Source organism: Ammospiza nelsoni, chromosome 32 (assembly GCF_027579445.1).
Source record: "Ammospiza nelsoni isolate bAmmNel1 chromosome 32, bAmmNel1.pri, whole genome shotgun sequence".
Lineage (NCBI taxonomy): Eukaryota > Metazoa > Chordata > Aves > Passeriformes > Passerellidae > Ammospiza > Ammospiza nelsoni.
In genome coordinates this window covers 1,038,969-1,064,939 of record NC_080664.1, presented here as the reverse complement: position 1 = coordinate 1,064,939, position 25,971 = coordinate 1,038,969, and the positions used below count along the sequence as shown (strand labels likewise).

Here is a 25,971-nt window from a genome sequence, read left to right as displayed (position 1 = left end):
GGACCGGCCTCCATCCCAGCCATGGGAGCTGTAATTTACAGTGTGTGGATTTTCTGGGCTGTAATTCAGACTTTTGACTGGAATTATTAAATTTCACATGCCAATGCTGAGACTGTCATAAAAGTAACATCAACATATTAATTTAATTAGTCACTTCCTGTCTTAATGGCTGCTGCTCTGCAAGCAGCTCCCAAGGAATTTGGGACAGCCAAGAATTTGGGACAACATCAACATCCAAGACCTGCAGCTGGGGAAGGAATTGGAGCACCAAATACATATTTTATTTTTTTACTCAGGAATTTGGTGCTTGACACATGAGGAAGAATTAAAAGGAAAGAGCTAGAAACACCTAAAGAAACACAATTAATTGTTCAGACAAATCCCTCAAGGAGCTGCAAGGCTGTCCAGGGGCAGCACTGGTGTCCTGCTAAGGAACACAGGGATGTTCTAAATCTCAGGAATGCTGGCTGTCTCATTTGGCTGCTGAAGCCAATTTTTCTTGTTTCCAAACAAATGAAGGCTGCAGGAGACCCAAACACCTGGCACAGGCTCAGTTTCCCCCAGCACAGCCCCTCCTGAGCCCTCGGGAGCCACAGTGGGGTTGAACCCCAGCTCCGAGACCCCTCATTCCACTCTCACTTTGCCAGATTTGGGGAGCAGGGGGACAGAGCCAAACCAGGGGGACAGAGCAAAACCAGGGGGACAAAACCAGGCAAAAGGGACAGAACCATGTGAAAGGGACAGAGCCAAACCAGGGGGACAGAGCCAAACCAGGGGGACAGAACCAGGCCAGGGGGACAGAGCAAAGCCAGGGGCGTGTCCCGAGGGCCTTGGGCGTGGCCGGGGGCGTGGCCGTGCAATGGGGCAAGGGCCAATGGGGCCGGGGGCGTGGCCGGGGCGTGGCCGCAGCCGCTGCCCGTTGCTGCGGCGGGCGCGGAGGTGCAGTCGCCGGTTCGGCCGGGACAGGTGCGTTGGGACCCGTTGTTTCGGCTGCGACAGGTGCGCTGGGATCTCCCGAGTTCCGCCGGGACAGGTACGCGGGGCGGGGCGGGGCGGAGCGGGAGGACGACGCACAGGTGCGGTAGGATCTGCCGGCCGGGCCGGGCCAGGTGTGCCGGGACCCGCCGGCTGGGGCGGGACAGGTACGGTGGGACCTCTTCCCCCGGTGCGGCCGGGATAAGAGCGCGGGTTGGGAGGCCCGGGACCTCCCTCCGACAGCGGAGCCACCCGGAGCCGGACCCGCCCGGGGCTCGGGGGGCTGCGGGTGAGTTCGGGCCCCGCTCCGGTCATCCCTCCGGTCATGCGTTCCCGGTCAGCGGCAGGGCTGGCCGGGGGCTCGGGGGCCGTGGGTGAGTCTGGTGATCCCTCCGGTCATCCCTCCCCGTTCCCGGTCAGCGGCGGGGCTGGCCGGGGCTCAGGGGGCTGTGGGTGAGTCCGGTCATCCCTCCGGTCATCCCTCCCCGTTCCCGGTCAGCGGCGGGGCTGGCCGGGGGCTCGGGGCCCGCGCCCTCCGCTGCCCGCAGCCTCTCGGCGGCTCCGTGCCCGGGGCTGAGCGTGGTGCCCGTGGGTGGCCCGTTCCTGTGGCTGCTTGTAATGAATAGGCAACTTCAGCCTTGGGCGAGCGGTAGTTGGTTTTCCTTTCAGGTTCTTTCCACGTAGAGGGATTTATATTCTGCTGTTAAACTTGTGGGTGAAGTTATTAAAGGTAGGTTTGATGTGCTGTGCTGGATTGTGGCTCAATCAGAGTCCTTCCCTTCCCTAACATCTGGCATCCCTGTCTCCATCTCCTCTGGTCTCTGTGCCACCTTCCACAGAACCTGCTTCCATTGCAGCAGGCAGAACATTCATTGTCTTGTTTAAATCTTAATATGTGTTTTCTGAAATTTCTCTGAGTAAACCACTCAGAAAGGGCACTAAAAAAAGCCCCGAGATACTTGAAAACGCCAAAACTGTAAATGAATGAGAAAGCGCTAAGAATGTGGAATGGCATAAAAATGTGGGAGTACAAGTTTCAAGGCATGTCAGAGTTCTGTTTCATGTCATTTCTGGTGACTGAGATTCCAGATAGGCTGCTTCTCTTTCCAGCTGAATGTCCCAGCAGCAAGTACTGACTTTATAAAGAGATTTTTCCTGAACAGGCCAGATTAACTCAATGTACCTGTGGCTTTGACGGAGAATGGCAGGGAAACAGAAGAACTGAATAAGGAGAAGATGCAGCCCTGAATGGGGCTGGTTTAGATGCAGTGGGATGCTCAGGCATCCAAACCAGGGTTATTTTCCAAACAATTACATTCAGTTTTGTTTCTCAGTGTTTTACTGAGCTGTTCCTTCCGTGTGTCAATGAGCACCTGTTCCGTGTGCCAGGGGAGCTCTGATGAATGCCCCGCTCTTGTTTCCTGGGCACAGCTGACTCTGCTCTGTGAAAGGCCATTTAAACTGCAGCCGGGCCTCAGGTGAGCTCCCTTTGGCTCAAGATTAGTCATAAAACAAAGTTCAAACTGTGGCATGACACGGCTCATTCAGCGTTGGTCTTTAACACGGACAGAATTCTTTCTGTGGGATTTTCCAGCAGTAAATTCTATCTGTAATCTCTCTCTGTGTATTCTGAGGCTCCTGGGGATTGAGAGTGGAGGCTGCATTCTGCATCACAGAAATACTGGGTTTATTTGTGTATGCAATATGGCTTTTAGAAAAGGAGAAGGTGGAAATGAGACCCTTTGTCTTTGTGGATGGTGATTTGTGCTGTTGTCAAATGCAGAGCACTCTCAGTGCAGCCTGCATGGAGGTTTACAGGGGACTTGGTGGTGCAGGAATTTCAGCAAATGACCCCACTTTGGGTTTCTCTTGCTGGTTGGAAGGGGCTCTGTGTACCTTTCAGAGGCTGAGGCTGCAGGTAGCTGCACCTGGAAAGGCAACACTGATAAGTGGTTTCAGTTGTTTCAACATCCCCACAAAACCAGCATCATTTGTTTGCAGTGATAGTTCAACCTGCACATTTGAAAATGCCACCAAAATCATAGTTCTGGTAAAACTTGTCCCGTTGTGGTGTGCTGTTCTCTCCAGGACATCAGAGAAGTTATGGAACGTGAGAGAAAGCCCATTCTCCCTGACTGCATCTCCCAGTGCAGAGATGTGTTCACCTGCCACCTGTTCCAGGCAGGGAACAGCACTGGAGAGGCTTTTCTGTTCCCAGGGCTCCCATTCCAGCACTGGGAGCTGCCAGACTCTGCCTGTGCCCCTGAATTCCCCTGGACTGAGGTGCTGCAGGATCCCCCACCTGTCATTTCTGAGCAGGTGCATTCTGTCCCTGCGAGGATTTCAGAAACGTTGTCTTTCCTCCCTTTGATTGGCTCCACCTTATCTGAAGGTGTTTCTGTTTGTGTGTGACCATTTGTCCACCAGACCTGGACTCACACTGGATCCAGAGTTCTGTGACTCTGCAAATCCCTTAAAGGAATTAATGGAAAATGCAAGGAAGAGCTCAGCCTGCCTGGAGTTGGCATTGCAGGGTCAGTTCACGCCCTTGCCACAGGCATTGTGTGACACGGGAGCAGGGATAAAATATAAGAGGAAAAAAGGAAAGGCGTTCCCTACAGGCTTTATTTTTGTCTTATCAGAGAACTCTTGAAATTAATCTCCCCTCCTTTCCTCCTTCACGAAAGAAAACTATGTAAAAAATAAATCTGATACAGTCTTGTTGGCTTCTGTGGTGAAAACATGGATGAAATCTCTTCCCATTTCCAGGAGGATGGGATAGTTGGAGCTGTTTTTTTAGGTAATTAATACTATTTAACTGATATTATGTTAACTACTGTGACAGCTGCCTCCACAAACACGGGACTTGTTTGAGCTCACAGAGGAAACGCTGCTGCGCTGAGAGTGAGCACAAGAGTGAATGAAAAATGTTTGTATAGTAATTACATCCTCTTAGTTTCGTAACTCAAACCCTCTTACATAAATGCCAGCACATTTGGTTTGAAACCGGAACAAGCCAGGGCACTTTGGGGCTTCCTGGAGCTCCTGTGTGTGTGTGTGACACAGGACTGTCACTCTGGAATCCTCTGGTCACAGCTCCCCTTCGTGCCCATGGCTTTATCTCAATGGCATCTGCAGAGGAAATTATAACACTTATCTGCTGCCTTTTTCAAGTCAGTTGGTGAACAAGATCCTGAGGGGTTTAGGATTGGGGGCACTGGGATGCTGGGAGCAAATCACTCGGTGGAATTCCTTTTCTGCTCACAGTTCCTATTGCTGACACTGTTCCTTCCTCCTGAGCAGGGATTTGGGCAGATAAGATGGAGCCTTCCCCGTTCAATAGAAGGCAATGGGCCTCCCATTCTTTGAAAATCACCGCCAAAGAGCTTTCCCTGGTCAACAAGAACAAGTCCTCGGCCCTGGCGGAGAGGTTCTCCAAGTAAGTGCTGTGGGGCTGGGCAGCACCAGCTGTGTGGAGGTGACAGCTGCCACCCGGAGCAGGGACTGCTGCTCTCACAGTTGCTGTGCCCTGCACAGACACCCCAACAATCCCACCCTGAGCCTGAGAGTGCTGTCCAAATGCTCCTTGGGACTGTGACCATTCCCTGAGGAGCCTTTTCAGAGCCTCTCTGGGGGAAGAAATTTTCCTGACATCCAGCTTAAACCTCTCCTGACTTAGATAAAACTGGAATATTAAGCTTCCCTTTTCTCTGAGAGATGGATAAAAGGTTAAACTCAAACCATAAATATTGTATACCCTGAGAAAGCTGAGTGCTAATAACCAATGCATTCCCTGCAAAAGCCTGTATTTCCTTAAGGAATTATATAGGCTTCAGCTGGGGTTTTCAATGGGATTTGGGGAACTGAGAGTCTGAGGCTCTTGCTTTAATAGTGTAACAAAGTTTTGGAGTATTTGGATATTAAGTGGGGCAAACTTTATGGAATCTTTAGGAGATGGATAGTTATATACCCACAGCTCCAGAGTTCCTCTGTGCGGCTCTGGCCCAGGGAGAAGCTGTTTGCTGTCACCACCTTGTTAAGGTAATTTATTCACTCGCTGAAGCTTGATTATGGAACCTGGTCATCTTGCTAAATGTTGATAATCCCTTGAAAAAGGCTTACTGGAAGTAATCCAAACTGCTATTCCTTAATCAAGTAGTGTCCCTCTACACAGGCAGGGTCAGTGCCTTGGAAAAACAGTCCCGCTCTCTGGCTTTGCCACTCTGATGGCCACTGGGAGGAGTGTGTGACATTTAAGTGCTGTTAATTAAATATTTGTATGTGAAAACATTTTTCTCCATCCCACATAATCAGTTTTGTCAGGTCAGAGGCACAAAAGGCAACAGCAGAGATTAGAGAAGTGCCCCGTGCTGGGCTGGGACTCCTCAGTCATCATCTGTTTTCCAGGTGCTACTTGACTTTCATCTGTGCTCCTGTTTGTTTCTTCTTCCAGTATTGATCCCTCTTCCTTCAGCATCACTTTCTCAGCACCTTGTGTTCAAATTTGGACCCTTTATAGTGCAGAGATGTCGGTTAGTGTGTTTGCACGGATTAAAGAGGAGCAACAGCCTGCAACACACTCACTGCTGCGTCAAAAGCAGAATTCCACAAATAAGGAAAACAGAGACACCCTGTTGGATGCTGGGTTCCTTCTCTCTCAAAGGCAGAACTCTTCTTTAAAATGGCAAAATTTGTCACCAATTTTCATATTTCAAAGGCCAAGTGCAATCACCTTGTGCAGCGTAGTAAGCAGTGAGGACTGTGGAGTTTCCTGCAGCTCCTTAAAGGACTTTGATTCATGATCCAGGGTGGCTTATCTGCAGAGGGCTGTGATGGCTCAGCTGCCTGGGAGGCAAATGCTGAATGGGGGCAGTTCCCAGCCCACAGAGTAAAATCCTCTGGCACTTAGGGAGATTTTCGGCATGTGCCAAGCTGGAATTTGTTCTGGTTCAGCAGCTGCTATATAAAGAGCTGAATTATTCCTGCAAGGGGGCACAGCAGACAGCTGGGTGGCGGAAACAATACAGCTATTCCAAGGTAAACTGTCTCTATTTGGGAATCAGAGTGCTTAGGGAATGAAAAGTATTAATGAGTGTTATTATTGTAAACTGGATGACTGAAAATGTGTCTGTCACTTGGCTTTGTGTTATTTGCTGCTGTTTGTCCAGCCTCTCGTTTCAGTTCATGCAGGGAGTGGGGGAAGAAAAATCTCAGCTGTCTTCAGGAGCATTCAGTATTCTGGTTAAAGCTTGGGTTTTGTTTGTTTTTCACTCTCTCAAAGGTATCAGAAAGCTGCTGAAGAAGCCACTGCTGAGAAGAAGAGAAGTGTAAGTGTTCTGTATAAGTGTTTGTTTCCTTATGAATAAGCACAGCCTGAAATCAGGATGGATCACCTGCATTAGTATTGCTGTGACAGCTGATTTTTGGAATATCAAAATTGCTGCTGTGTATCCTACAGAAAACCTGGCTTACACACAGGCTTTGCTTTTGCTTCATGCTTTTTCCCAGTGTGGAGGAAAGGAAAGGAAATGAAGTTTCTTGCCCAAAGCTGTGTTGAATCACCAATTCTCTCCTAAGCAGAAGGCAAAATGAGTTAACCACAAGCCAGGAATACCCACCTCCTGCTCTTAGCTGGAGGCACTTGTGTGGTGCCTCTTCCTTTCTTAACTAAATTTAAAAGTGCTTAAAAGGAGCCTGCAAGCCTCCCTAAAATCTAACATGTGTCTTTGAGAGCTGCAGGACCTTCTCTGAAGAGAATTCCAGGGCTGCAAATGCCCCTGGATGAGGCAGCACCAACCTTTTTGGCTCTGTTACAGCCCCACATTCCTTCCTGTAACCTCTATTGCACTCAGGTGTTCAGAGGTCAGGGAACCTTGGATGACAAAGGTTGCAGGGCTTTGTCTGGGTCCTCAGGGTAATTTGTGTTTTAAAGCACTGGCAGTATTTTCAGGATTTATAGGAATGTTGCTGCCTTGATTTCTCTAATGCTTGGGGAGATGCTGTTTGGGATGTAGGTGGGATAAAATAAGCATTCTAAAAATTACTTTTCAGTCTTAAATTTTCTTCAATGCTTGTGCCTGTCAATCTTCCTCTGATCAGGGAACAGGCAAACCTCAAGCAGGAGGGACTTGTGTTAGGAAGCGTGCTGAGATTCTGGAGGTGTTCCCACAGAAACCTGTCACACAATTCTCAATATTTCTGTTCCATTACAACACTCCCCTTACAATTTTAATACTTTCTTTTCAACACAGTCAGCAAACACACTGATTTTTTTTTTTTGAAGTGTAAGTGGATTCAAGTCAATTTGCAAAGCAGCGTTCAAAATGCGACCAGAAGAGTAATAGGGTGAGAGACTTAAATCCCAATATAGCCACTAATGCTGGTTAATTCCTGTAAGCCTGGCAGCCCTGCTCCACTTGCAATGAGTTTGGAGTGGTCTCCGTGAGGGAGAAACAGGAAACATGCAATGGTGGCAGGTATTGCGTTGGGATGGCTCAAACACGGGCTGGGCTGGGCTCTGGGGAGAGGGAACAGCTGGGAGCAGCTGGATGGGAGGTGATGCTGCTCTGGGTGTTCCCCTGGGGGTGAGGCAGTGCCAGTGACTCGTGTGGGTGTCCCCAGTGGTGCTTTCAATGGGTTGAGTGAAATAGAGCAAAAATCCCAGCAAGTTATTGTAAACTGGAGCAGAGGGATGCTTGTTGTGGGTGCTTGGCTTGAGCTTTGGGTGTGTGGTGTAAAATCTGGGAGCTGAAATGTTGCAGAAACGGGTAACTGCAAGGATATAGTGGTTTCTGAGAGCTAATTTGTAGCTTTTGGAAGGCCTGGTAGCATTGTACACCGCAGCATTTCGCACACCAGCCTTCTCCTATGGCTCTTGTGCTCCCGTTTCCTTGTTCTGGGGCTGGACACCCTCCTTGTGTGGATTTGAGTCCCATTTCCTTCATATGTGGATTCAGGTCTTTTGTGTGGCATTTAACTCGTGGGCTTTGACTCCCTTTTGCCTTATAAGGCCGTTCCTGTTTGCTCACTTCCTGCCTTACTCCTGACTTTTCTCTTCTCCCCCCTCCTTCCTTCCCTATCCTGGATGCTTTCTCCATGTGGCACAGCTGGAACTATTCACAGCTGGCCGGCAGCGGGGATCGCTGCTGACTTCCTCCTGCATGGAAAGGAAGTGCTTCGGAAAGAGCTGCAGTTAACTCCTTGCTCTTTCTGCAGAACACAGAAAACCTGCCCGCTCACTTGACCAGGGGCAATCTGAGCGTGCTGAAGAAGAAGTGGGAGAATCCGGTGCTGGAAGCGGTGCGGGGTAGCAGGGTCGGCACCGGGCGCGCCCGTTCTCCATCCCCGGGGGCCGGAGCTGCCCTGGGTCGGCCGCAGTGTCCCGGTGACAGCGCAGAGCCCCGGGAGGGTGGCACGATGGACAACTGTGCGAGAGAGCCCCGCGAAATGGAAAAGCCCGAAGGCAGCGAGAGGTCGGAGTCTCCGGGGAGGATCGAGAAGTACAACGTGCCCCTGAGCAAGCTGAAGATGATGTTCGAGAAGGGTGAAGCCCCTCAGCCCAAGGTAAGGATCTGTGCCTCCCAATCCTGGAGAAATTAAAGCTGCTGCCTCCGCTGCATCAGGAAAATCCCGGGAGGGAGTGGCTCCAGCTATTGACTCTGCAAATATTGTGTTCATTGTTTTAGTGAAAACAGAACATCGCGCTGTTAGGAACTTACTCGAGCCACGCAAGTATGTGCGTGGTGCTCGGAGTTGTGGCAGCTCGTTGGAGTAAAGTGAATTTGCTTTGATAGGGTCCAGTGGAAGAGGGAAAAATAAGTATGGAATTTATTAAGTTTTGTAAAGTAAGTAGGGATTGTTTGTGTCTCGTGTGAAGATTACAATGTGAATTGTGTAAAATGCATATGTAGGTATTTATGTATTTTTTAATATATGAAAAGTAAGGGAGTTTGAGCTCAGCAATCAGGACTGCTGCAGTCGAGATAAAGCACTAAGTGAAAGTTTGTGATATCTGTATCAGTATGAGTCGCCCAAACACACGCACACAGACACATATAGTGAAATACTCCCATCCTTCCCTCGCTCTTCCCTCATCTTTGTGTCTTACAAAACGTTTCTTATCGGAAAAAAAAATCTCACTGAGGGAAAACGAAGCCGAGATGGCCAGAGCAGCTCCTGCCCTCACTAGTTTTGACTTGCAAATGCTCAGGGCTCGCATTTTTCTTCCAACTGCTCATGAAATCTGATCCCGCATGTGGACTGCAGCCGGCGTGTCCCGGGGGGAATTGCTTAACTCCAAAATGAGTTGCATATGCTGGGGACTTGCAATACAGTCCCGAGGCCTCAATGCTGGTGGATTTTCCAGTTTTCTCATAGTTTCCTCTCCTCCTGGCTTTGTTTTACTGAGACTGGTTTTCTTGAAGTATTGACTGAAGCAAACGCATTTTGGATAAAAGTTGTTTCAAATGTAACAATTCAGGGCTCAGAGGAGCAGCTCGGTGTTAAAGGGAATTTTGGGTCTGTGTGAAGTCATTTCACAACTTGCATTTTTGGAGTCTTTGTCATGGTGTGAGAGCTGCCCATGACAGACCTTCCCTGAAGTCTTGCTGCAGGATTAATCACTCAGAATTCCCTGGGAATTCTGCAGATGGGCTTCGAGTAACTTTATCTCAGCCTGGGGAATAACTTGTTTTGGAGCTGAGTGAATCTGAAACTGATAGTTTGTCAAGTTTAGCAATTCAAACACTGCTGAAAACCAACTAGAGCCAGTAAACACCATCCAGGAGGCACAAAACTGCTCAGGTTCGGTTCAAAATCCCTATTCCAAGTTAATCTGTTACGGTAGAAGGGAAAATGAGTGTTCTGAAGTTCAGATGTGGGGGAGAAGGGGGCGTGTTTGGAATTCCATTCCTGTTCTGGGAATTGATCTGTGATGGGAGGATTGGGTCAGTGCAGGGAAGGGAGCTGGGTGCTGTGGGACCCAGGTGTGGCTCAGTGAGGTGGGAGCCACGACAGCACTGTAGCTCTGCAGTTGCCTCTCCCATTTATTTCCTGTGCTTTTTCCTGAGCGAGGCTTCATGGAACAGTTTTGGTGGAAAATTCCTTTCTGTCATTGAGTCCAACTGTAAATTCAGCTGAGAGGTGGCAGTTTTCCTTGGACTTTACTGAAGACTCGATGTGTTGGTGCTGTCAGAGCTTTGCTGGCAAAACCTGTGTGTGAACTGAGCAGCACCACGGCTGGAGGCTCGTGGCAGTGCTGATAAATCAACTTCGATGGTTGCTGAGCAGGGCTGGGGCAGGGATCCAGGTCAGAGCCTGGATTTCCTGATTCCATCTCCCCCTTTAAACAAACCTGCTCTCATTTTCAGGATTATAAGTAAAATCTCATCATTTATTCATTTATTCACTCAGATCTTGCTCTGTCTTTGCAATAGATAGGAGGCAGATCTTTTATTGCATTTTCATGGAAACAAACTGCTCTAATCCCATTAGGGGCAGGCAGGGCAGCCTGGATTGGTTCAGCACTAAGCAAAGACTGGAACTGATAAAAGACCTGATGTTCAAAGGATTCTTCCTGTAAGTGATAGTGAAAGCACACCCAGGGGGGAGGAGGATCAGATGTGCAACATTTCTGAAAAAGTTGTCTCCGGGCTGGTTTTGTTTTTCCTTTAAGGCAAAACCTGGCTGTGGTGTGTAGGTGACCTCATGGCAGGGTCATGTCTGGCACAGGTGGTTTGTAATGAAATAGGTGGAACTTTGGTTTGGCTTTGTAATGAAATTGGTGGAACTTTGATTTGGGTTTGTAATGAAATAGGTGTAACTTTGGGTTTGTAATAGGTGGAACTTTGGTTTGGGTTTGTAATGAAATAGGTCGAACTTGGATTTGGGTTTTTGCCCAACTCTGTGCCCCAGGCAAAGCTTCACCTGTGCTCACAGAAGAGCTTCTGCACTTGCCCAAGTCTGAGCACCTGGGGCTTTCCACACACCAGGAATATTTTGTCTCCTTTCCAAAGCAGCAGAAGCTGTGCCCTGGGAATTATGGCCCAGCCACAGAGTGACAAATCCCTAAGGGGGCTTCCTCCATGTGAGAGGAGTCACCTTCCATGAGCCATGATCCTGCTGATTCCATCCATCAGTTGTAATGTGAAAAGTCCCTTATCTTCTCTGTTAAACATTTCCTTTTACTCTTTTTTCCCCCAAGATAAAACTGTTGATATAAAACCTTCACATGTTTATAGGATACTTATAGATTTACTGAATATTTGTAGGCTTACTGAAATATCCCTGACCTGTAAAGCTTTTGCATTCTGGTTGTTGGGATTTTTTACTCTGTTCTGCAGCTCCCTCACAGAAAAGCTCTTCAGGTGGAGTTGTAACACCTGCAGATGTGAGGGGGCAAAGGGCAGGAGGAGGAGCTGGCAGGGCTCTGCACTTGTGGATCGGAGCACTTTATCTCCTTCTGCTGATTGAGCTTTTCCTGATGGACCCTTTGGACCCCAAATTTCTGAGCTGCAAGAACCCCAGACTGGTGGGCTTGGGGTGATGCTAAAGGGGACATTGACTGAATAATCATCTAAGAATAGTTTTCATGGAATGAGGGAGCTGCAAGTCTTTACAAGTGTGCAGGCACTCCCAGACCTGAGCCTGTTGGTCAGCATAAGACTTGTCAGAGCTAAAGCTCTTTTCCAGTAAGAAAAGTTACCAAAGTCTTAAACCACAGAAATAGAAACTATTTCCCGTGCTAATGGAAAATGAAGTTTTCCAGCTGCATTTTCCTTTCCTGGTGAAGTTGCTGTTTGTATGGAAAGCAGCCTGATTTTTCATAGTGATTATCTTATACTGCAGTTCTGCAAAATAAAACTTTGGAATTTCCTTCAGTTTGGTGAGCAGCAAATAAGAGAGTCTTTGGAACTGAGGGGGAATGTGTGGTTGGAGCATCTTGCCAAACCTGCCTTTTTCTCTACATTAGCCTCAATCTGAATTTTCAACTGTGATTTAACTCTTCCTGGAGAGAGAACAAAGGTCCAGCACGTTCTAGGACTTTATAGGCTGACTTTCAGCGGTGAATACATCCTACCTTGATGGAGTCCAGTTAACTGTGCTCAACAACTTTTATCAAAGCTGCAGAAATTTCTTTTTGTGCTTTCTTTTGTTGAGATTGAGATTTGGGGAGTTGGTCTCAACAAATAAGAATAAAATCTGATTGAGGCAGCCAGAGCATCTGTGTAGTGCTCCCAGGACACCCTGTCCAGCTCTGCAGCAGAGAGTGATTATCCTGGAGATCTGAGAATATTTATCTCTAACACTCCTGCTTAAGCTTCAGCCTTATCAGATGTAATTAGGGAATTATTTGGTACTGAGTGCATGAACTATCCAAATCAAAACAAGTAACTCTAGGTAACTTTTATTACGATACTATTATTTCCTTTTTCTGTGGCTGAAAATGATTTTGGATAAGTTGTTCCTTGCATTCTTTTTCTGATTTTAAATCTTCATACAATGACTGTGACTATTGGCTTCAACAGAATTGCATGAAATGCAGAAATCTAGACTGAAGTTTTGTATATGGAGTGGGAATGACCTAAAAATCTGATCTTTGTGGTCCTTTTAAACCAAGAGAACTTCCAAAGGGCACTGCCTGACCTCTTCAAGAAAGAGTTTCCCAGGTGACAGAGGGTCAGGTACTCTGTGATCAAACTTTATATTGGTTAAATAAGCTGTTACCTGCTAGACTTGTTTATTCCAGCAAAGCAGATTTGCTAGTGACACCTGTGCCTCTGCAGGGATTAGCCAGAGCAATCCCTGTGTGTGCAGGCGCTGATGGGAGGGTCTGTCCCCAGCAGGGCCCCCGGGAGCCGCGCAGGGCAGCGGGCAGGAGGATTTCGGAGAACAGCCCGGAGGACTCTGACACTGCCCAAGGAGAGAGGAGCCACAGCACAGCAGGTCAGGAAACCTTGGGGGGGTTTCCCTGGGTTGGTTTGGGTTTTGTTTAACGGATAAATCTACTTTATGCAAGAGAAATTTCCCTGGAGGTGTCCAAGGAACAGCTGGATGTGGGGCTCAGTGCTCTGGTCTGGGGGACAAGGTGGGGACAGGCAGAGGTTGGACTTGCTGGTCTTGGAGGGCTTTTCCAATCTCAAGGGTTCTATGGAATAAATTTTGCCTTTCCAAAATGGAAGGAAGTCCCTCAGCACCCCTTTTAATTAGTGAAGCCTAGCTGGGAGTTTTAAACCATTCCACTCTTAAGCACAGGAAATAACCAACAAATGAAGGAATACGGCCCATTCTTTCCTGTGTCTCAATCCTAGAACTAGTTTTACTAGCCAAGGTAATTTAAGAAGCAGTGAACAGTCAATGTTCCTTCTGCCTCTTTGCTTCAATCCTCATCCCTCCTGACCAGACACTGTGAGCTTTGATTTAAACAAAACTATGTATTTTTATCTGTTTGGAGAGCTTTTTCTAGGAAACCATTTGCAATTTTTTGGGGTTTCCACCAATGGCTGGCACAGCTGCAGCTGTTCCTTGGGTCTCACTCCTGAGTGATACACATTGTGTCCTCACTGGCATGATCCTGGAGAGAAGGGCAATGTGTTTATTTTCCCCAAAAAGGATCTTAGTGAGAGTTATCTGTTATTCATCTTTGGTATTTTTTACCAGGGTATCTTTTAGACACCAGTCCAGGACTCAGCCCAGACAAGGCAGAGACCAGAAAGAACCTGGACATGCCCCGTTTATCAGAGACATCAATAAAGGACAGGCTGGCCAAGTACCAGGCAGCTGTGTCCAAGCAGGGCAGTTCCTCAGGCATCACTCCCATGGTAAGTCTTGGTTTGTGTGGAAGTGAATTTTTGTCCTAGCCTGAGACTGGAAAGAAGCTCTTAAGGAAACCAGGCTGCTTAAGTTAATGTCATTCTCTTTGAAAAATAACTCTCTGCCCATAGGAGTAATTTCTGATGAGGAGTTGCCTCTTCTCTACAGGAAGAAATAAGTATATTTGCATCTTCCTGGAATAATGCTGAAAATTTTCCAAGGAACTAATTGCTGGCACCCTGAGGTCCTTCTGAAGCATAGTTGACATTCTTTTACTTTGAGTGTCTGTAGCTCTCTAGATGTCTATTGTTTTTGTTTAAACAATTCTTTGTGATCCAACTGCTCTAAGCTGTGGGAAACTGAGGCACAGTGTGATAAAGTGACTTTGTGTCACACAGTGCTCAGAACTTGGATCTCTTGGCCTGCAGCTTTGGGACCTCCAGTCAGTTTTCCTCACCTTTTACCTCCCTTCAGGATTTCTCACCACTCTCTGAATCTAATTAGACTCTTGCAGTGAATGAACCTCTGCCTGTTTTGCAAATATTTGACTAGGAGATGAACAATTAATGAAGTGTTACAGCTGAGGAGGTTTCAGGAATCTCAGCTTTTGTTAAAAACTGCTTAGGTACATTTGCTGGAAGTTTCTGATAGTTTTGCTGAATGATGGGAATTTACATTGCTCAAGTATTACCTTTATCAACCAGAGCAATAGATTTGAAGAGAAAAGGCCTTTTAAATTTGGGAAATTTGCCCTGGAAATGAGAGCCTGAAGCACTGGGTCTCCCTCAGAGGAGAGCCTGCTTTCCAGGAGTCTCTGTGGAGAACCAGGCTTCTTCTGAGCCCAAATGATGCCTGAATTTCATCTGCACATGGGTCAGATTCCCCAGCTGTGGGAGAAGGGTCAGTAAAACCTTCCCTGCATGAATGGAAAGTCCTTGCAGCCACTGCAACAAATCTGATTAACCTAATTGCCCATTTCTGCCTCCTGTGCCTTGCCTGGGCTCATTTCCTGATGCCTTTTCCAGTTTGGGGCTTAGAGTGGTGGCTGAGTAACTAAATTCTGTCCTGATGGCAAGGGATTTGCCATTTCTCCAGAGGCTCCTGTTTGCAGCCCCCCAATGCTCTTGGTTTAGAGTCAGTCCAGCCTGATGCTCTCAGGATGCCCCCTTTGGGCACAATCTCTTCCCAATTTGACCTGGCATGTGGACAAGGGCAGTGAGATGGATTCCTGAGGTTTGCAGTGCCACTGTGCCAACAGCAGCCCTAACCTTGGGATCTTTTCCTTCCCTGCTGGCAAAGCAACCAGAGAAGTGTATTTGTGCTATGGAAGTGTATTTGTGCTGCCCTTCTCATACCTGGGCTAGCCAGAAAGCCAGAATCTCCTGGGAACAGCTGTTTTAGGGCATTAACAAGGCCTGGATTAAACCTGATGGACACTTGGTTTGAGTGGGGATGAGGAACAATGAGTTCTGTGTGTTGGAAGGGGAGGGAAAGGTGCTGGACAGCAGATACAGAGATCTAAGCATTAAAATTCCAACATTTAGTACAGATCTCTTGGATGTGGTTGGCTTTGTGGGGATTTGTTTCCCAGTGCAGGAAGATGCTGGTGCTGGCATGTGGCTCTTCCTCTTTCATGTCACAGAGAAGAAGCCTTGTGAAAAGCACGAGGCTTCCAATGATCTTGTGTCCTGGGGCAATGAAAGAAACACGAGGTTTCACTGGATTTTATTGGTTTTAAAGTCTGAAAGATCCTTCTGTGAAAGTCTTTAGTCAGTCTATCAAGAACAAAGATGTCAGGAAAACAGAGTCAGGGTTTTGACTAGAATTGAAGCAAATGTGGGATTTGCTTTTATGTCATATTGTATTTAGCAATTACACTGTACTTTAAGCAGTGCTTGTCTGGAAATACTTGTCATTCCAAGTGAAAAGTTTCCCTTTGTTGAAAAGGAAGATGTGCATTGAGCAGGGAATACTTAGGAGTTGATTTTAAACAGGAATTTGGAAGAAAAGGTTTGCTCAGGAAAACACTGGCATTACCTCCTTAGAGCACAGTCAAATCCTACAGCCTAATCCTGCTCCCTCACTAGAATATGTCACTTAACAAGTGTCTGTACATTCTTATGGCCCTTCCTTCAATTATCACTCCACATACTAGAAAAACAGCTTTTAAAACATTTCAAGAAAAATAGAAAGCAAGTATTTTCTTAGGGGAAAAGAACCTGTCACCTTTCCAGTGCTTTGTCCTATAGAGTGAGATTCAAGCCAGTGAGAGTGAACCCAAGAATTACAAATCTGGGCAGAAGGAGAATATGGCACCAATTGAGGACTGCAGTTCCTGTCAGGATGGGGAGAAGGTAAGATGTCTGTGCTGGTGGAGATCAAGGGCTTCAGTTTAAGTGGAACTGGCTGTGGAAGCACATCTGACACACTGGTTCCATGTTCCACATGCCATCTGGGAATTGAATGTGAGCAGCTGATGCAGATTAGTTACATGCTGCAAAATTCCTGTTTAAGTTGTTCTTTTTAGGCTGTCTCTGAGTGTCTGTGGAAGAGAATGTCTAGAGATAAGTTTTCTGGGAAAGTTTTTCTCTCTTGGTAGGTTTGTTTTATGGTGGGTTTTTAATAAATGAGAAAATCCCCACCAATTTAAAAAAACCTCATGAGCAGCTTTGTATGACCCAAGTCAAAGGAGTTGTCACTGTTTCTTCTGCATTTAGAAGCTAAATTTTAGGGTAACTGAGAATGGCAGTTTGGGCTGGTTGCTGGTTTTGAGCTCCAGCTATAAATTGAGACTCTGTAAACTGGACTGGAGCATTTGTTCCCTGAACTGGGGACAGCAGACGGGATAAAAGTAGCTGAATAATAATTGGGGTACTGTGTATTCCATCCAGGCTGAACACGTGGCAGCTTAATGCCAGGAGGGCTTTTAGAGCTTTTCAGCCTTCCTTGGGCAAGGGGCCAAATCTTTGCTTTCAGCTGTTCCTCAGAGACAGCTGAGCAGCTTCGTGTCTGACTGCTCGAGGCTGCTTCCTACTCCAAGGTGAGTTCATTAAAAGAGCACCTGTTAGATGACAATATCTCCCAGTTGTGAATGGAAGATTTGAATAAAATTTCTTGTATTCAGCTGTAATTGCAGAGTTACTTGTTGAGGTGTCCAGGTGCAATGAGAACCTGAATAGAGCATTGTTTGGGAGCCAGGATTGTCCTTTGGAAGGGATGTGGTGAACTTGGAAATGAGCCTAATTAAAGCTGCTTGTCGTTAGTGTCAGGAATGGGAATCCTGTGGCAAAAAGGAAACAAAAGCCACTTCACTCTGTCATTTTTCACACTGCACCCGTGGCACGTTCAGTAGCCAGACGTGTGTGACTTCAGCAGCCTCAGAACACGTTCATGCTCTGCCCAGGACACTGGGGCACAGTTCTGCTTTCAGCAGAGGATGTTCGTACATGTAACTCCTCATTACCTCCTTAATTTACAAATTTCAGTTGCTTGCAATGGACTTTTCAATCATTAAGGTGAATTAGTGATGATTTGCAGTTAATCTTGTTACAGTACTTTAGTTCCTCAGTGTAGCTACTTAAAACTATTTGATTTAATAGAAATAGTGCCAAGTTTAATAAAGAGTTATACATCAAGAGCTTTATCTGTAGCAGGTTTTGTTCATGGTTGCATTTGATGGTTTTAAAGGCCTTTTCCATACTAAACAATGTTATGATTCTGTGTAGTATTTGAAACTGCTTTAGATCCAATTCCTCTAGTTTTTAAATTATTTTTAAAATTACTAATTTGTTTCTGAAGGAGGATAAACAAGGAAGATCTGGCCTTGGAACAGGCTTATGGTTCAACAAAAGCTTTTTTTAATTCAGGTGTTCTTTTTAATTTTTTTTCCCCGAGAGCACAGTCTCTGCTGAATGTCAGAGATTGGTCAAATGTTGGAGGGAACCATGAGATTTCCAGTAAATGTGCTGCTTGGGGTCAAGGGATTTGTAAGTGAGAAAACCTGGGAGGAACCTCAGCAAATCAACCAAGATTTCTGAGCATTAATTAAGGTGTACCAGGAAACAGAAATCTGATGTTTGTATGTGTGAAGCCTGTGAGGGTGTCTGCATTGTAGCAAGGACTCTCTTGACACTCAGCTGGACCCTTATGTGCCTCAAAAACAACTCCTTTCCTGAGCTCCTCAGTCTCTCCCTGTCTCAAACTGCCTGGTGCCTTCCTGGGGCTGTGACTGTTCACATCTCTGAAGGTCAGAGGTTCTCATACTCTCATTTTCTCTTGCAGGTTTCTGTAGGTGAGAACAGCTCATCTTTGCACTCTGGTCTGCTGGAGGATGGCCATGGTGAGCCCTATCAAGTGATTAATTAATAAAAACTGTTTTGTACTAAAAATCTGCCCTGTGCCACAGACTTCATAAGAATTTCTTTAATGTTCAGAAGTTCACTTGCAGCTGTAATTTGAAGACATTTATAACTCCTTTTGCCCTGACTGAACACTTTTAAGTGTTCATCATTTAACTGGAACTGAGACTCTGATGAGGCTGGTGAGCATAAGCTGCCCAGAGTTTAAAGCCATTGTAATTGCCTTTTCTCCCTCAGCTGGACAGTCGGAGAGCGAGGCAGAAGCTCAGAAAGCTGTCAGCTCAAAGCAGCAGAACCTTGGTGCTAAAGCAGCTGGCCAGACAGAGGCCTCTCCTCCAAAAGCCGTCAAGGTAACGCAGCTCTTCAGCATCAAACCTGGTGAAGGTTAAAACCAACTGATGGCCCTGTTTCATACTGAGAAACCTGAATGCGCTTAAGCATAAAGGTCTGGCAGTAACTGGATCAATACCTGCTTCTTCCTCACCAGAGTGTGATTGTGAGGGCACTTTAATTCAGGGTGGAAAAGCCCTTCAAAGCTTCAGGTTTTTTGCAGAGACTGGGTGGGAGTTTCTTCTCTCTGTGACAGTTCAGTGTGGCAGAGGGGCTCGGGCAGGGGATGGTCTCAGGGCTTGTGTGTGCTCCTGGAGATGGGCCCTGAGCTCCTGGTACTGATCTTCAGAGCCTTTAGCAAGCTGGGACTTGGCTTTGCTCCTCTTCCAGCTGTTCCCAAGGTAACTACAACTGGTAGTAACTTTATAGTGAGGGTGCTGCTGCTGATAGGGTCGTGGCGTCCCGGGTGAGGACAGCTCGGTGGCAGCCCCCTGCCACACGGACCAAGCACACGCAGACCCCAGTGTGGTGGGCAGTGAAATGGCGTTTATTAACGGCTGAACAGGGTAATTAATAACAGGGGTAACGGTGAAAGGGGCTGAGCGTAATATCGCGATATCTTGAGCCCACATGAGGGCAGTGTGGTGCCCGAATATAAAAATCAAGTTTGGCTTTCTGAGCAACGAGTCTTTGATGTCACAGTTTCCTTAGGGAGCGATAAAGCAGATGGAGAACTTTGGTTCAGGGATGTATTTGCTAATCTGATTAGATAACAAATGGCAGCACTGGACATTTTGCTCAGGCTGTATTTGCCCATCACATGTGTTGGCTGGGGTTGGGATGCTGAGTCCCCAGGCTGCCACACACTTCCTGGCTCCCTCCTAAGGAAACAACTGGGCTTTTGTTGTTTCCCCCATCTTTGGGAGGAACAGCCCTGGGCTCAGAGACTGGGGACATCTGGCTTCCCAGTGTGCAAGGGAGGAATGCCAGGATGGGAAATCTGAGCTGCCACTGGGAGTTGTGTGATCCTGGTCTGTGACACAAAAGCTGCATGTCCTGGTGCTCTCTTTCTCTTGATATAATCAAAACCATTTTAGCCTTTTGCCCAGTTACTGCTTTAGATGCTGCACTGTGCGAGATAGAAGCTTCTGTTTATTCATGCAAGGTTCCTATTTGTCTCTTCCAGCTTCTGTCTCCTGTTCTTGGTTCCTAACCTCTCCTCCTGCCTTCTGCTTCCCTCCTAATGTGAGCTCAACTCTCAGCTTTCTCTCAAGTCCTTTTTATACTTCTTGGGCCTCATCTTCCTCCTGTAGCTTCTATTTGTAGTATCCTGGAAAGGAATTTTTGTCTCTTCACAGCCCAAAATGCCTCTCCAGACATAGGGCTCACTGTATGCAAGTAAGTCCCTCTCCTTGGGTGGGGATGTGATTGCAGAAGCATGTGCCAGCACTGTTGTGTCACCATGCAAAACTGAGCTTTAGGGAGGAAATGTTTGGATGGGCAAGCACATTTTTACTGCCTTGCTCCATGTGGCAAGCACAGGGGATTACATTTTTGTTTGCATCAGTAAATATCTTTTTTTTTTTTTTGAGATTTTGTTTAGTGACTCAAGATGCAGAGTTTTGACAGCACCTAGAAACTGGATTCTTTTTCAAAAGGAATTCTAAATTTTGTTAGTGAAGCTGTTATTATCAGAACTTTAATCTACTGTAACTTCAAGCAATGCCTGGAAACCCTGAAATACATATTAAAATGGAATTAAATTGGCAGCAAACTTTATGGTTGTGACAAAGTGACTTGAGCTGGCTCCATCTTCAGCAATCTGCCCTTACATGCTGGAACTTTCATTCCTAACCATTGTTTCTAGAGTGTTATAAATAAATTTCTGTGATTATGTCTTCCTGTGACCTTCCTGCTTTTTCTTAAGCCATCAGATTTTCTGTAAATCTTTTTGTAAGTTTGTAGCAGGTAATTCTTTGCCAAGGAAAATCCACATTTATAAGTATGTCTGAGCACACCCTGGAGTGGAGGCTGGGCTGCTAAATCACTTTTAATCAACATGCAGCCTCAAAATGTCAATATTGTGTTATTTAATTTCTCCTGTAAAGTGCCCTCCCCATTGGCCAGTGTTAATAGATTTCAAGAAGTAAATGGCACCCACTGACCTTTCCTCGTGGGCAATGTTCTTTCTTCCTTGATGCTGTCTGAAAACAAATGTGTGATCATTGCACACAGCAGTGACACTTGACTCCTCAGTGCAGTAAGCACATAAGAATTGTAGCTGTTTAACCTCAAAGCTCTGCTCACTTTGAATCTTGAGCAAGTTTGGGGGGCTATGAGTCCTGAAACCTGAGTGGGGTTTCTTTGGGATAGAGCTGGAATTGTTTACAAGTGAAACCAGGAGTGTTTCCTGCTGTTGTATTGGTGCTGAGACTATTTCCTCCTCTTTGAGAGAAAAGATTTAACAAAAATGGAACATTTCAAACCATTGGGCAGCCTGTTTCCCTCCTTTCCTCTCCCATCCTGTACCTTGTGAGGCTATTTCAACTCTTCTGGTGGACAGTGTCCTTGTCCATGGCATAGAGGATCTTCTAGGTCCTTTCCAACCCAAACAATTTCAAGATTTTTTTTTGCACTATTTTTATTATTTTGGTAAGTCTCACACTGATTGTAATCAACTGGAATGCTTCATCATTCTCCTATCAATAAAAACAGCTTGCAGCAAAGGATGAGACAGCTTTGGGGAACAGGCTCAGTTGTAGTGCTCTCATTGTTCTTTCCCAGCCATTGCTCAGCATGTGATGCTTCAGCTGTGGGATTCACTGGGGTGAAATCTTGGTTCCCTGTCAAGCCACAGCAATCCCATGAGCCTGTTGGATCTTCTCATTGTGCCCCAGACTCTGCTGCACCATAATTAAAGTGAGCTCTGCAGTTGTTGAGAGTTCAGGAAGCCGTGCATGAGCCCACGCCAAGTCCCCAGCGGTTGATGTGTTTTCCAGTTAACAAACTTTCTCTTTTCCCTATAGAAATTCCAGTTGCCAATGAAGGAAACCTGTGTTGGGTGTCAGAAGACTGTGTACCCCATGGAAAGGCTCTTTGCCAACCAGCAGGTGTTTCACATCAGCTGCTTCCGCTGTTCCTACTGCAACAGCAAACTCAGGTGTGTGCACTGCTCCTTTGGCTGCCCTCTGGGAAGTGAATTTTCCTGTCACAGCTGAGGAAGGTGCTGCTCAGGCCTAGCTGAGCTGGAAGTCACCATAATCCAGTGATTTGTGTAGGAGAGGTAGCATAGGCCCACTTGTGCCAGTGCTTGGTGCACTTGATGCCATTTTTTAACTCTTAATGTAATTTTATGTGGGGCAAAATAGAATGTCCAGCTTTGTAAAGAATTCCTAGAAAGAGTCATGCAAACCCTGAGGGCTGTAAGCTTGTTTTTTGAACATGTGGGAGACTGAAATGGAATCTCTTCTGTAACACAACTGGTGTTGGGGCCCTTAGCTCTGATGTTTGATCTGTGTTTCCTGAACAGCCTCGGGACGTACGCCTCTCTGCGTGGGAACATCTACTGCAAGCCTCACTTCAATCAGCTCTTCAAGTCCAAAGGCAATTATGATGAGGGCTTTGGACACAAGCAGCACAAGGAATTGTGGGCAGGTAAAACTGAATGTGAAGAATCCCCGGAGAAAACCGTCCATGGTGTGAATTCACCAGACACTCCACAAAGCCCAGGAGTAGAGGATGCCCCGATTGCAAAAGTGGGAGTTCTGGCTGCAAGTATGGAAGCAAAAGCTTCAGCTGTGCCTGAAAGGGAAGAAAGACCAGCAGAAACAAAAAAGCTCAGGATTGCCTGGCCACCTCCATCTGACCAAAGTACCCAAGGAAGTGCCTTAGATGAGGGCATCAAAGTACTCAAACCCAAGTGGCCTCCAGAAGAAGAGATTTCCAAGCCTGATGTGCAGGAGGATGTGGATCTGGATCTCAAAAAGTTAAGAAGATCTTCCTCTCTGAAGGAGCGAAGTCGCCCCTTTACAGTTGCAGCCTCATTTAGAACAATATCTGTTAAAGGCCATAAAACAGAGAATTCACCATCTCCTTCCAAGGAAGAGAGAGACACATTGAAAAGGAGTGAGGAACTGGAGAGAGAGCTTGTCGTAGAGAAAAAGCAAAAGGAAAAGAAGGTTGAGCCTAGGAACATCCAGAACTCCGGGGAGAAAAATGAGGAGGAAGAATGGGAATTGTCGGGCATCAAAACAGCAGAGCAGAACATTGTAGAGAATGGGCAGATGAATGCAGACACAGATGAGGAAGAACATGCTACAGAGGAGCCAGAAATTCCAAAGGAAGAACTCCTTGAACCAAATTCTCCTAAACATTCCAGCTTAGCCAATGTTGTGACCGCTAAGGAATCATCTCCAAACCAGAATCGCAAATCCCAAGACGTTGGTTTTTGGGAGGGTGAAGACGTGGAAGATCTGTCTGTGGAAGAACAGATCAAAAGGAATCGCTACTATGAAGATGATGATGATGATGAATAAATTGGCCTTTTACTAGAAAACTTGCTGCAAGGTGCTGGGCCTTTTGAAATGGGTATTTTTAGCTTTAACAAACAGCTCTCCTGGATGAAGTGATGCTGCACTGCACATCAGCATTAAGGGAATCTACATACAAATTATCTCAGCTAGAAAACTCTGGAAGCCTGCAAATTCTTTAGGTGCATGGAACAAGTGTCTGGCTGTGGGACAGCTTCAGCAGGTAGTGTCTGTCCCCAGCATGAGAACAGAGCTGTTCTCTGTCTTATCCCTTTGAGCTTCAATAGGTATTTCACTAACAATTTCTGGAATTCCACTGTACTTGCCGTGCTGGTGTGGGACACACCACCCGTACCACTCCAAATGCTACTGCAGTGCTTAGGGACCAACTTCAAAGGGACTTTCTGGCCTGCTTTAAAATGGTCACTTAATGCACTTTAATACATGGAAAGGGCACAACCAGGCTTTTTTTTTTTTAATTATAAAAGCATCTCTGTGTGTAGTGTCCAACAATTAAAGCATCCTAAATGGAGTGCAATGTGAATTTCTGTCTCAAACCTGCCTGTGATCAGTTGAGGAGTCCCTGCACAACTGGAATGGTGCCCGTTGCTGGACCATGTGTATTTCAGCGCTGTGCTGGCTGCCAGGTCTCTGCAAAAGACAAGTGAACACTTTGGAGCAGCCTGCAGGGCATTACTTCTGCATTTCACACACATTTGAAGTGGAGTTTTTTGTTTGTTTTGTTATGATTTCTTTTTTTACTTGGAGTTCTTCATCATCATTTTAAACTACAGATAAGATTTTTAAGGCCTTTTGACAACTCTGAAATCCTACTTTTATCAAGCTGCCATAAATCTTTTCCTTACAGCTGTGAAATTGTGCTGCATTGCAAAAATCTCTGGAATCAGTGACACTTTCAGATTGCCAGTGTTGAAGATCAGAACATTTTTTAACTTGACTTCATTTATTTTACAATAATAAAATCTTGAATGGGGGGAGGAGGAGGCCCTTTTTTTTATTAATAGCTTTTATTTGTACTGTATTCTCAAGAGAATTAGATCTTAATGATTCTTGAGGTGTAAAATATTCTGCTTTCTTACCAGTTCTGCTAATGACAAAACCTTCAATAAAGTTTGGGTCATTTCCATTTTAACTGAAGTCTGGATTCATCTTGTTTCACAAAGAGGCAGCGTTTAAAGGGTCATGGAATTGTCATGGAATGGTTTGGGTCAGTGGGGACCTTAAGCCTCATCACATTCCCTCTTCTACCATGGCAGGGATGCCTCCCACTCTATCCCTATCTCAAGCCCTGACCAACCTGGCCTCGGGCACTTCCAGGGATGAGGCATTCTCTGGGAAATCCATTCCAATGACCTCCCACCCTTACAGGGAGGAATTCCTTCCCAAAATCCCCTCTAACCCTGCCCTCTGGCAGTTGAAAGCCACTGCCCCTTGTCCTGGCATTCCAGGTCTCTCTCCTGCAACTCCTTCAAGGACTGGAAGGCCACAGTGAGGTCACCCCAAATCATCTCTTTTCCTCCCTGTGCTGGGCCCCAGGGCTGGGGGCAGCTCTGCAGGTGGGGTCTCACCTGAGCAGGGCAGAGGGGCAGCCTCTCCCTTCCCTTGCTTGGGGGTTCCTGGGGCGTCTCCAGCACCTCAAACTTCTTCTCTCCAGGGCTGCTCTCCATCTATAAATCCGGAGGGAAAAGATGGGTAAACTCCCAGTGCTCCCGCTGGAAGGCAGCCCGGGCTGCCTCTGGTGCCCCACTAGGTGACACTGTGTGTCTGTGGTTTGCTGCTCGACTCAAATGAGCAGTTTCTGCTCTCAGATTGAAGAGGGATTAAAACAGGACTGGCAAAAGGAATAAGGACATGCAGGGATTTTTCACTTCCATTTCTGGCTCCAGGTGGCTCTCAAGGGCAGCTGAGGACAACTGAGGGTTTTTTCCCCCTTCCTATCAGCTGCTTTTAATTTAAGTTATTGTCACTTGAGCCTGTGAGGAGTTTGGTTGGGAGAGAGTGGGATAAGAGCCAAAAGCAATGCAGTGAATGTTCTGCCGCAGCAGAATGAGGAAATGTGTATGACATGGGTATTGGGAAGGGAAAAGCCTCCTTCATGGTTGGAAGGTGTTAGCAGTTCTACTGCTCATTTCCCTTTCTTTTAAATTAAGAAGTAAGGCTTACTTTGTATAGAGGAAAAGCTAAAAAACCTGAAGTGCAAACCCAAGCTGCTTTCTGTCACCTTTCTCTGCTCCTAACGAAATCCATTTGGTATCAGATTTCCTCAAATTGCTAAGCAACCAGAGATCTCTCTGACTCTAAATTGTGCTATTTGAAAAGGGAGGGAAGATCATTTGTCGTGGACTTGGATTTATGGAATATGCCAACTGCTTGTTTCTAAGGTAACGCAATTGAATTTTACTGTGTCTTCCCGGTTACGTGATACTGAAGCAATACTGGCCGCACTTACCAGAGACTTTAATCAGAAAATCATTAATTCTAGTTAAATCTGAGGCATCTGTGTGTCTCTGACATACAGGGGCCTACATCCAACTGAACATCTTCAAGGAGAAATTAGCACATTGGATACTTCTAAATTAAGTCATTGATTAAAAAAAAAAGTGACTAGATCATAAATTACTCTATCCTTGAATCTATTAGTTATCATAGCATTTGAGTGCTTAATGGGCCATTTAATCTATTCTCCACTGGACAGGGGCCAAAAGAGACATTACACTATAACCATGGATCGTTTGCTGCCCTGTCTTGCTGCCTTGAGGATTTTTACCAGTTAAAGTCGTCTCTGCTTGTGGAAACCGCGAGGGCCCAGCACTGAGCATCGACATCACGGCCGTGACATGGCGGGACTGTTGGGGTGTCCTGTGCAGGGTCAGGAGTCGGACTTTGATGATCCTCATGGGTCTCTTCCAACTCAGTATATTCTGTGACCCGTGGTTCTGTCACTTTTT

At 46.3% G+C, this 25,971-nt stretch overlaps 1 protein-coding gene across 6 annotated transcripts; it reads left to right on the top strand.

The window, feature by feature from the left end:
- Positions 1 to 913: 913 nt before the first annotated feature.
- On the top strand, positions 914 to 24,155 carry LIMA1 (LIM domain and actin binding 1). 6 transcript variants are annotated; one of them, XM_059491213.1, is made up of 11 exons: positions 914 to 1,033; positions 4,279 to 4,414; positions 6,257 to 6,302; positions 8,191 to 8,538; positions 12,819 to 12,918; positions 13,633 to 13,793; positions 16,035 to 16,139; positions 18,067 to 18,124; positions 18,381 to 18,493; positions 21,500 to 21,633; positions 22,003 to 24,155. In XM_059491213.1, the coding sequence occupies exons 2-11, from the start codon at positions 4,296 to 4,298 to the stop codon at positions 23,006 to 23,008; spliced, it is 2,190 nt and encodes a 729-aa protein (XP_059347196.1). In that variant the 5' UTR covers positions 914 to 1,033; positions 4,279 to 4,295; the 3' UTR covers positions 23,009 to 24,155. The 6 variants fall into 6 exon arrangements, with proteins under 6 accessions (XP_059347196.1, XP_059347192.1, XP_059347197.1 ...); XM_059491209.1 differs by having other exon boundaries at positions 12,816 to 12,918; XM_059491211.1 differs by having other exon boundaries at positions 984 to 999; positions 12,816 to 12,918.
- Positions 24,156 to 25,971: the final 1,816 nt, after the last annotated feature.